Below are 12,547 nucleotides of genomic sequence, written 5' to 3' on the forward strand. Positions count from 1 at the left end.
AGAAATGTTCAGACTATCAAGCATCCAAAGTACCAACTTTTGCCAGAACGGAACCTCCTGATACACAGGTTGGTAAATACCTCGCCCAAAAAACCGCATCTCAATAAAATACATTATTAATTGTTTTAGGTCACCAAATCTGTCATCAGCCTTTTAACTTATTACAAATGGAGCAAATTTTCCATAATATACGACTATGCATATGCTACTGTAGCCAGATCACTGAAAGAAGAAGCAAAATCAATGAATCTAACTATAAACTTTATCAAAGAAGCCATGGACAGCCATAGGTGCTGTCAAGATAATTTACTTTGTTGCAGAATTGGTGATTGGTACGACATCATTCAGAACACAAAGAACAGGACAAGAAGTTAGTATATTCTTTCTTAAATTTATTATACCTACTGAAACAAAATGCATTTGAATGGTTCTTTTTAACGGTAGTTTATGAATAATCTGACGCATTACTTCATGAAAATTAATAACACTATCAACTATAATAATAATTATAGAATTTATACAATAAATTTTATTTAAGACGCTTTTTGCTTCATCAGTTAGACTAACTGTGAAAATTCTATAATTATTATCATGTATAGTTTATTGGTAGACTTTTGAACTGCCATTAAATTTAAAATTATACCAAAAACAAATTTGAATGAACGACTTCAAGTGAACCAATAAACTGGGGAAGAAAGTTCCAAATTGATACAACTAATGCACCTTCACACAATACAAAGAGAGAATACATATGTATCATGAGAAATACACATATAGGGACCATTTAAATCCATAATAGAAGATGTTCACACATCTTCAAAAAGAATAATGAATCTGATAATTTCCGATTAAATATGAAGACCCTTAGTCTTTTTTTGAAAGCCGTATGACTTTCACAATTTTGTTCTGGTAAGGGAAAAAGTGTTTTTGATAGATTCATTTCACGTCAGAGGTTCCAAATTCTACTTATCAAAATAACATATTCAAATAACAGTTTATAATGAGATTTTCATTTAACAGTTTACAAAACCCGTCATATTTCACTGTACCGCGACACATTTCACCGTACAATAGCTTCTTGAGGCTCAAGGCAGAAATATTTACACCGATGGGAATTAAAACTGTAGATTTACCCGAATTCCTATTTATCTGCAGAATGTTTGCTTTTATTGAAATGTAAATAACAAACCTTTACGGGAAGAAGAGGTCAATCAAGAAGAAGAACTCAGGTGGAAAACAACAACAATATTTATATATAAGAAAGCAGATCGTATTCGGACAGTCTACTTCCGAACACGTAACATACATCACTTTACCTATATAGTAGGGAGCGGATCGAGCAAGGTCGATCGACTCCCGAACACTTAACAGAAATCGACAGATGATGACAAATGAGACTTTGTCGAAACATCGTGAGATGAATCCTATTGAGGATAACAGCACAGAACACGGATCAAAACCCGGAAAACAGTAAAGCATATTCCTATCCGTGAGAACTTTAGATTTAATATTTCAAATCTTTACGGGAAGAAGAGGTCAATCAAGAAGAACTCAGGTAAAAACCAACAACAATAATTATACAGGGTGTAACTAAATGAGTGTATAACATTCAAGGAGGTGATTCCTCATCGAAAAAAAGATAGGATCTTTCATATAAAGAAATTTCATTGGAGCATCCCTTGTTAAGATACAGCCCCTTCAAGGGAGTACACAAAATTTGTATAACAATTTTTTTCACAAGCACTAAAAAGTTACAATATTGAGATTAACCTGACGTTTTTTACTACCAAAAATACACTTAGCCAGAAATTTATTTGGTTCACCCCATGGTTGTAAGGGGTGGAAAATGCACCTAAAATTTATTTCCAATGTAACTTTTTGTCTTATTATTTGTTTACCATTTAAAAATTTATTTCCAATAGCCTGTTTCATTCTAAAAAAAAATGTCTCTTGGGTTTTTTGCCCAAAATAAACGAGTTCGCAGCAAAAAATCATTTTACGAACAACTACAGAGATACATCGTCATAAATGCGAAAATACGAAACTAATCTATCTAGTAGGTCGCTATTAGCGATAGTGACAATTAAATTGGTATGACGCTGTCAGTTTGTGAATTCTCGAAATTGAATTAATACTAATTGTGTGTTGTTGTTCTGTTCTCAATTTGTTACTTGAATAAATAACTTGTTATTAAAATGGCATATACAAATGAGGAAATGGCTGATATGCATTACGTTTATGGTCTGTCGCAGGGGAATGTGTTAGAAGCTTCTAGAAGATATGCTGAAATGTATCCTCAACGGCAGCATCGTTCACATAGAATATTTGCTCGACTTCATCAACGGTTACGAGAACATGGTTCATTCGACAAAAGAACGCAGGATTGTGGCCGCCATCGAGAAGTACGAACACCACAGCTTGAGGAAGCAGTACTTAATTTGAATGAAGAACAACCTACTACTAGTACTAGAAAGATTGCTTTCCAGCTAAATGTTGATCATATGACGGTATTTCGATTTTTAAAGAAACAACTTTTATACCCTTACCATCTGCAACGAGTACAGGCACTGTTACCGCGAGACTTTCCAAAACGTCCTGAATTTTGCAATTGGATGCTGGAAATGATTAGAAGAAATTGTGACTTTCTGAAGACGATAGAATTCACAGACGAATGTAGTTTTTCTCTGGACAAGATTATTGAAATTTTCATAATTATCACATATGGGCTGATGAAAACCCTCACGCTATTGTCGAAACTAACCATCAAGAACAGTTTTCTTCTAACGTGTGGCTCGGAGTTATTGGGGATGATTTGATTGGGCCTCATTTTCTACCTCCTCGATTAAGAGAAGTGCATTCAGTACTGCTGGAAGAAGTTCCTTTGGGCGTCAGAAGGGATATGTTTTTTATGCATGATGGGGCTCCCGCCCATTTTAGTCAAGTAGCACGTCAGCATTTAACTGAAACATGCAAATCAGTGGATAGGTCGAGGAGGACCACAAAACTGGCCCGCTCGATCTCCGGATCTCAATCCTCTCGATTTCTCTATTTGGGGCCATTTACAGCATTTGGTTTATCGTTCGCGATGTAGAGGACTTAAGAAACCACATCATCGATACGTACAGGGTAATCAGAGAGAGCGAATACGTGGCTCAATGCGTCGACGTCTGGACGCATGCGTAATGTCTGAAGGTAGACATATTGAACATTTACTATGATTTGTACATGTTGTGTGTGTTTTGATAATAATAAATTAGTTTTGTTTATTACCCTTTAATTGTTCAATGCAGGTACTAACTACAAAATAACAATAAATCTAGTTCGCATTTATGACGATGTATCTCTGTAGTTGTTCGTAAAATATTTTTTTGCTGCAAACTGGTTTTGGGCAGAAAACCCAAGAGACATGTTTTGTTTAGAATGAAACAGGCTATCGGAAATAAATTTTTAAATGGTAAACAAATAATAAGACAAAAAATTACATTGGAAATATATTTTAGGGGTTGCGTTTTCCACCTCTTACAACCATGGTGTAAACCAAATAAATTTCTTGCCAAGTGTATTTTTTGGTAGTACAAAACGTCAGGTTAATTTCAATATTGTAACTTTTTTTGTGCTTGTGAAAAAAATTGTTATACAAATTTTATGTACCGCCTTTAAGGGGCTGTATCTTAACAAGGGATGCTCCAATGAAGTTTCTTTATATGAAAGATCCTATCTTTTTTTCGATGAGGAATGACCTCCTTAAATGCTTTACACTTATTCAGTTACACCCTGTATAGTAGGAAACAAATCGTGTAAGGACAGTCTACTCCCGAACACGTAGCATACATCACTTTACCTATATAGTAGATGACAAATGAGACTTTGTCGAAAAGTCGTGAGATCAATCCTATTGAGGATAATATCATAGAACACGGATCAAAACTCGGAAACCTGTTCAGCATATTCCTATCCGTGAGAACTTTATATATATATATATATATATATATATATATATATATATATATATATATATATATATATATATATATATATATATATACAGATATATATATATATATATATATATATATATATATATATATATATATATATATACAGATAGAGATTTTATCGAGTGTGTATGATTCAAATCAAGAATGAAATAATTCGTGGACACAACACTCAAAAAATAGAGGCAAACCGCGGACACGTGTTTCTGGCTATTGGCCTCATCAGCGCGGTGCAGCCAAGTGTAAAGATGGGCAACACTTGTTTGCCGAAAGCAGGAAACAACACATACGCACGGAGTCAACAACAGAAGCCAACCGCACATTTGTGGTTCCAGTTAGAAGACCTAGAATTCCTAGGTCAGCACCGCGCTGATGAGGCCAATAGCCAGAAACACGTGTCCGCGGTCCACGAATTATTTCATTCTTGATTTGAATCATACACACTCGATAAAATCTCTATCTGTATTTATATCCTGGACCCGGATGTCACGCAGGTAGCTATAGCTGCCTACGTGGTCATGTTAGATGTAGCCTAGGAATTCTAGGTCTTCTAACTGGAACCACAAATGTGCGGTTGGCTTCTGTTGTTGACTCCGTGCGTATGTGTTGTTTCCTGCTTTCGGCAAACAAGTGTTGCCCATCTTTACACTTGGCTGCACCGCGCTGATGAGGCCAATAGCCAGAAACACGTGTCCGCGGTTTGCCTCTATTTTTTGAGTGTTGTGTCCATGAATTATATATATATATATATATATATATATATATATATATATATATATATATATATATATATATATATATACGGAGCCACCAGCAGGAGCCAACAGCACATTTCTGATTTCAGTTGATAGATCTTGTGTTTACAAGAAAACTATCTGTTTTTAAACGAACTAGTGTTCGTTTCGGATGTTATTTTTGCTATCATTTCTTTTTCTGCCTATTAAAACACAGATAAAATATGTTTGATGTAGATATGTTTCAAATAATCATAATAGGTTTTCTTATTCGAAGTTCATTGTAGAAAACGCTCATTGCAATAGAAAAAATATGAATAGGAACCTAAAAATTAAAAAAAAACTCTTGAAAAACTCTACGATACATAGGGAGACGTGAAAGTTGCTTTTATGTTTTTGTTCAACTCAGTCAACCAATTTCCAGGGCCGTAATTTAAAAGGGAATAATTCACACAATAGTAATCGAATATTACCGAAACATCCTGAAATATAAAATTGAATTCAATTTCTCAGTATGAAGTGAACGTCTACGATCTAAAAACTACAACAAAAAATACAGGTCCGTATTTAAAAATTCAAAAATGGGGGTGGCCCAAGTCAGATGACACCGACACTCTTATCGTTTACTCGATCCCCATGTATATATATATATATATATATATATATATATATATATATATATATATATATATATATATATATAAAATCTAGAAAGGTTAATGCAGTCAAGCTGCTGGAAAATAATTCCATGAAAATCAAAAAATAAATAGATAAGTACTCTTTGATCATTCCCATATTGATTTCAATTGAAATCAATATGGGAATGATCAAAGAGTACTTATCTATTTATTTTTTGATTTTCATGGAATTATTTTCCAGCAGCTTGACTGCATTGACCTTTCTAGATTTCATATCATTTCTAGAAACATGTGGATTCGTTTTCCGATGGCATTTCAGGTTAGCTTCCCAAATTTCTGCTACCGCAGTTGTCGGTTGATTGGTCAAACCACCAACACTGACATAAAAACTTGGCAAGTTGACTTGGGTGTCACACCAATAGGTGGTTCCACTTATGTTTCGCTTGCGTTTACGCAGCTATTTTTATCAAGTACTTTCTTGGTTTTTTCTCATTTTGTCTTCAATCGAGGACCGCCTGCCCGGTACTGACGATGCCCAATAGGCTGAAACAGCTGTATACCGGTGGCTCTTAAATTGAAATCAATATGGGAATGATCAAAGAGTACTTATCTATTTATTTTATATATATATATATATATATATATATATATATATATATATATATATATATATATACATTTTTTTTGGTTTTGTGGGTTCAGCAGTCAAGTGGTGTGAAAAAACTTTCGAAAAAATGGTTTTTATTTACAATATTTGCCAAGCTTTCGCTTCATTTTAAAGCTTCTTCAGGGCTATCTAAAATACAATTTGGTTTAATTTTAACAGAAAAAGGTTAATATTGATACTTACAGTAAATATGAAAAAATATATAAGAACACTGTATAAAATAATTGTAGAAAAAAAATCTTCCACAATCTGAGAAAAATTGAAAAATTAACAAGGCTGGATCAATAAAATCTGCTGAAGTGTAATTAAGGGTAAAAGGAATAGTTCATCCTGAAAAATTACTGCGTAATATGAACTACTAAAGAGTCCAATCAGTCAGTAACGTGTCTTATTCTTAAATTTTGTTCTCGAATTGAATAATCATACAAAAAATGAAATTTCTGTACCAACATTTCGAAAATCTATATTTTTTGTTCTCAAAACCCAAAAAATTCACTTGTGAAGAACGTCTCAACCGAAATCGAGTGTGTGTACCTCTGTATAGATGGAACATTAGTAATATCGCAAGATTATGAAAGTATTAAGTAATAGTAATGGTGAGGCTTATTCAAAAATATGTAAGCATATGTTAATCCAATGTTATATTCGAGCTATTACCTTTTCAATCATTAGCAGAGCTGTTAAATAAGAAGTTTGTGGAGATCAAATCGTGAGGTGTAGTTTTTGAAAAATGAAGAAGATAACTTTTTTAATTCAACTTATTCATATATGTCTGATAATGGGGCCAAACCCGAAAGGTCGCATAAATAAAATCTACCAGTGGTATTTAGATAAAAGTGTTTTTATTCATTTTATTTAAGTCAACTCATTCAGTTACAATTTCAATTTTTGGGACAGTTTCAGAAAAATGTTTAAATAATCAACTCAGTTTTTAGATGATTAGCTTAGCCTACCTGAATTAAATAGTAATCATAATATAAGACGCCCATGTCAGTGAAAAAATATTGTAACTTTATGGATTATTTTCTCTCATCACAAATCATCTCATAATTCCAAATGATATGTATATAGGGTGTTGTTTTGAAAACTTCCAACCTTTAATGTCTTTCAGTAAACAATATGAAGAATTGAAAAAACAGGTCAATTTTATTGTCAAGGGGGACACTTTCAGTATTTGTAGCCCTCGTGGTTCAGGGGTTGTTACCCTCAGAATTTTAAATTGGAAAGGGGGTTAAGTTATGTGAAGAGATTTTGCAGACTATCCAAGGAAATGCAGAGCTTGCAGATTCCCACCCCGGATCCAGAAAGGATTGATTATCTTTATAACTTTTTATTCATTCTATTTTGCATATTTTGTATTGTAATTTTGAGTAAAATAAATTGTTTTTAAAAACGGTTTTCGACTGCAAAGTTACTTAAATGGCGCAGTCGTTGTAGGATTATTTCGCAGTTCCTTTTTGCGAAGTTCACGGTATCGGGTCCGATTCCGAAAACTGAACGTGAGTTTCAACTCTTCGGCGTTTACTATCTACCTCTGGAGTTCACACGAGGAAGCAGAAGAATCACTATCAAAAAAGCATCTCTGAAGTACAAGTAAGTACCGAGTTCCTTTTTACCTATTTCCCTGGATAGGAAAAAACTAGATTTGGCATCTGGCTTCCACCAGATTGAAATGGACCCCAACTCAGTTTCAAAAGCTGCTTTCAGCGTTGAGCAAGGTCATTACGAATACCTGCGCATGCCTTTTGGTTTGAGAAACGCCCCATCTACATTTCAACGTGTGATGGATGACGTCCTAATAAATCTTCAAGGAAAAGTCTGCTTAGTTTACATGGACGACATTATTATTTTTAGTTCCAGCCTCGAAAAACATATCGCAAACCTCAAACTATTCCAACGTCTCAGAGAAACCAAACTGAAGATTCAGCTTGATAAATCTGAATTTCTCTGTAAGGATGTGGAATTCCTTGGACATGTAATAACTCCAAATAGAATAAAACTGAATCCGAATAAAATAAAAGCATTAAAAAAAATCCCCTTGCCAAAAACTGCAAAAGAAAGTAAATCCTTTCTCGGACTTTAAGGCTACTATAGGAGATTTATCAAAAATTTTGCCAAAATCACTAAACTATTCACGAAGTGTTTGAAAAAAAGGTGAAAAAATAGAACACAATCCTGAATTTTTGGAAACCTTCGAACTTTGCAAAAATATCTTGACTAATGGCCCAATACTTCAGTACCCAGACTTTTCCAAACCATTTAATCTTACGACCGACCCATCAAACTTCGCAATTGGAGCAGTCTTAAGCCAAGGAAAAATCGGAAATGACCTACCAATAGCATACGCCTCAAGAACACTCAACCCATCTGGGATAAATTACAGCACAATTGAAAAGGAACTTTTAGCTATTGTTTAGGCTGCCAAATACTTCCGCCCATACCTATTTGGAAGGAAATTCAACATTATAAGGTTCCATAAACCACTCAAATCCAGGCGACATCGATGAAGGAATTGAAAATTATATACGGGATGCTTTATCAGGGACAGACCCGAACGAAATTCCACAACCAATCGCAAACAATGCTAATAATCAACCCTCAGACGAGAGACCCAACAACAAAGAAGTACAAGAGATCCTCGAAAACCCCGTTGGTCCATTCAAATGCAGAGAATCCCGTTCTTGAAATACCATACGGTGAAAATGTCACAATTGCATATAGTAATCAAAAAATAATAAGAAAAATCGATTCTAAAGCTTTCTATATGATAAGAAGCAAACTTTTCATTTCAAAATCTCGATTGACATTAAACTTTACCAAAAAACTCGAGAAAAAAATTATTGATACCTTCAAAAATTATATTGACCCGAAAAAATTATTCTATATTTATATCAAAGAATCAATCGAACATTTCATTCCAAAGCTTATAAGAACACTTCAAAATACATTTAAAAATCACTCCTATCATTTGGTTATTTCAAAGAAATTCGTCAAAGACCTAACATACTTAAATTTGGAATTTTTTTTATTATTGTGTCATTTGAATCTGGATTATGGGGTAATAATAAAATAAATACAACAATAAAAATTAATTGGCGCTCCGGGGCGACTTCATTGATTCCAGTAGCGCATTTGCTTTTTCAGCTGCAGGAAAACCCGGAAAAACCTGCAGCACCACATCATCTGAAGATCTTGATCTAACAATGTCCTCTCTCTCATAAAACAAAATGTAGGGTGTCTCCAGAGGCTCCAATAAATTCAATGCATCGCCAGAACACTTCGTAACACGACTATCGTCAAACTTAAACCAGTCCGTTTCTTTTTTAACCAAGGCGTAATAATGACCAAACCAAACATACTTGGATGAGATAAAAAAAAATTTGAAATACCACCATGAGAGTAAATCTTGTCAACGCGGCATAAACGAAACATTCCAAGCATTAAGAAATAAATATTATTGGACGAATATGAAAAAGGATATCATCCGGCATATAAATGCTTGTGATATCTGCCAACAAGCCAAATATGATAGTCACCCTCCAAAAATGAAATACTCCATCACCCTCACACCCACTAAACCCTTTGAAATGATACATATTAATGTCTTTCAGATTCTACAGACGAAATTTCTAACAATGTTCGATTCCTTCTCTAAGTACGGAGAAACATACATTTTAAATAGCGTCAACACCGTGAACGTAATAGAAGAATTATACTTTTTCATCACTCATTTTGACGTACCCTGTTCCATTACTTGTGATAGTGGAACCAAATTCAAATCAGAACTCTTTATGGAATTTTGCAAACTTCACAAAATTCAACTTCATGTTTTTACCCCACGCAATTCGAACAGTAATAGCCCCGTTGAAAGAGTCCACCTATCTCTTCTTGAAAATACCCGCGTCCTGAAACTACAACATCCCAACACACTCATAAAACAACTAGTCTAACTAGCAATCATAGGGTACAATGCGTCAATCAATTCCATGACAAAATACTCCCCTTACGATGTAGTCATCCAAAAACTTTGTCAAAATAAAAAAAGAACGTGTCATCAATAAAAAAAACGAGATTCGCGAAGACCCTGTAGAGTTCACATAAAATCAAGATATATTTGTGCAAAATCGCGAAGCTGCTCGTAACAAAGCTAGTAAAACGTAGATGGTAGTATGTGATGGTTACGTAGATGGTTGTGTTTAGTAAATGCTGAATTTTTAATTATCATCGCAGAAAGTGTACAGATAGCCGTCCTTTTTTACTACTTCTGCTGTAAAAAGTTTCTGCCAATCAATAAGATGTGCCACTTGACACCACTACTCATTTAAGATACTAAGGGTAACATCTACTCCTCTTTGGGGGTTGAACCACGAGGGCACAAATATTCCTTGAAAGTGTCCCCCTTGACTATAAAATTGATCTTTTTTTCGATCCCTCATATTATTCACTGGAAGGAAGATATTAAGGTGAAGTTATCAAATTGAAACCCTCTATAGAGATTTTATGTATTTATTATTGTCATTAAATCTTTTCAAATTTCTATAAAATGCATGTGTACTATCTATAAAAATATTACAGTTTTATTTTTCAGTTTATGTGTTTTTTGGAACTACATTCTCTCTAGTGGAATTGATGGACTTTATGCAAAATGGAAAATTATTTGACAAAGGAGAATACATAGTTATATATGTTGACAAAAATACTTATTCAGAGAAACAATCATATCAATACCTTTGGGGTAAATATTATTTTTCAGATTATCGTTAGATAATATATCCTCCAACATTTCTTTTTCAGATTTCGAGACGTTTGGAAAAAACAAAAGATGTCAAGACCTTTCTGATTTTGAAGGATTTAAAAAGAGAGCTAAATCTTTGTTCATAATAGCACCTACTGCCCCTACACAAAATTATCAAGAATTTGGGCAAAAAGTTCAAACATACAATACTAAGGAACCTTTTAATTTTCTAGTGTCAGATTTTTTTCCAGATGATTTGAAAACTGTAAGTTTTATATCGATCTCATATGATATAACCAATAATTGTATCTGTAAGGAAGATAGTGTGCCAGGCTTACACTCAGACCCCATTAGGATTATTATAAATTTTCGTTGAGTATATGTTTATGCATAAGAATGATGAAGTTATGTTTTCAATATGCACTCGTGGTTCCTTCTAATCCACTTTAAAATACTAATGATTAGAATACACCCCAGGATTAAGTTTCACTTTCAAGTGATTTATCAAATGAATGTCATCATAACTTCTATTGTCAGAGGTTATTTGGAGATCTCTAATTTATGACACAGTCAGACATGTGAATCTTCGGATATATCTGAAGCATTCTACTAGATGTAGCCCTAGGAACCCCTTCAAAAACTTTTTATTTAAATTTAACCAGCAAAAGTTTTGCTGCTTACTATCCCACTTTCTCTTGGCAAGTTTTTCGTGTTAGACAGTTGACGGACCTTATTACTGCTTTACATAATTGACCTTCTCAATACAACTTACTGTTCAATACACAGTTGAAAGTAAGTTATTTAGTGTTCTTTCATTCAAAACTTCGGTATGGATTTTTAAATAAACTAAGCAAAGCTCTCGAATAAACCTCATTCACAAAAACCTGTTGAAGATTGTGAAGAATGGTGTTCTCTCATTTTTAGGAGTTCAATGCTACTAAAACTTCATGGTAGTTTTGTCATTATAAAAACCAAAAAGCTATATCTGCTGTGAGAATGTCTGGTATTACTAGGCATGCTAGAAGTCACTATCAGCAGTACTCTCTATCACACATAAACTCCTCGATTTAATACAAAGTAGAGCAATTCGTGGCCCTTTATTGTCATTGCCAATAACTCTGCCAACTTACACACAATAAAGTTGGTGGTTTTCTTTCTACAACCACTACCTCATTCTCACGAAATTAAAAATACAGTCAATTATAAAAAAAGGAAACTCCAATCTTTGTCCCCAACCTATCCTTATCTGTCCTCATTTAGTCTTTCGTGGGTTTCAATGAGTATTGTTTGCTGTAATCTCTCGAGGGAGCCAAGCAATAAAAGTCACACGGTCTACTATAGAGAATTAGAATAATCATGAAATTTATCATTATTTCACCTAGTTGAGTAAAGATAACCACTGGTTTTTAAGTCATGTTGGCACTGGAATTTTCAATACTTAAAATGTAACCTTAATGGTGTTGGTTAATCCAGAAATCCATTTGAGTTACTAAGCTACTAACTACAATTATCAATGCTTATAGATTTGTTTTGTTCTGCATTATATTATATGTTAAATCAAACACTTGCAATGTTAGCACTGGACTTTTTCATACTTGAAATGCAACCTTAATGGTGTTGGTTGATCTGGAAATTCATTTGAGTTACTAAGTTACTGACTACAATTATCTATCCTTATAGATTTGTTTTGTTCTGCAATATATTATACATTGAATCAAACACTTTGAAATGAATTAAGAATGGCATTCAATGTTTCCTGTTGTGAATAGAGTGTAAGA

At 33.8% G+C, this 12,547-nt stretch overlaps 1 protein-coding gene across 9 annotated transcripts in view; it reads left to right on the forward strand.

The window, feature by feature from the left end:
• LOC111512194 (receptor-type guanylate cyclase Gyc76C) overlaps positions 1–12,547 on the forward strand; it is a 343,637-nt gene that overhangs the window by 262,387 nt on the left and 68,703 nt on the right. For all 9 annotated transcript variants that reach the window (XM_074170390.1, XM_074170389.1, XM_074170393.1 and 6 more), the window contains 4 exons: positions 3–68; positions 130–370; positions 10,623–10,769; positions 10,829–11,034. In XM_074170390.1, the coding sequence (XP_074026491.1) occupies positions 3–68; positions 130–370; positions 10,623–10,769; positions 10,829–11,034 (660 nt within the window). The remainder of the gene's footprint in view (positions 1–2; positions 69–129; positions 371–10,622; positions 10,770–10,828; positions 11,035–12,547) is intronic.

The sequence above is a fragment of the Leptinotarsa decemlineata genome, unplaced genomic scaffold (assembly GCF_025532065.1).
Source record: "Leptinotarsa decemlineata unplaced genomic scaffold, Ldec_3_MD MMD2_P_RNA_scaffold_9, whole genome shotgun sequence".
NCBI classification, from domain to species: Eukaryota; Metazoa; Arthropoda; class Insecta; order Coleoptera; family Chrysomelidae; genus Leptinotarsa; species Leptinotarsa decemlineata.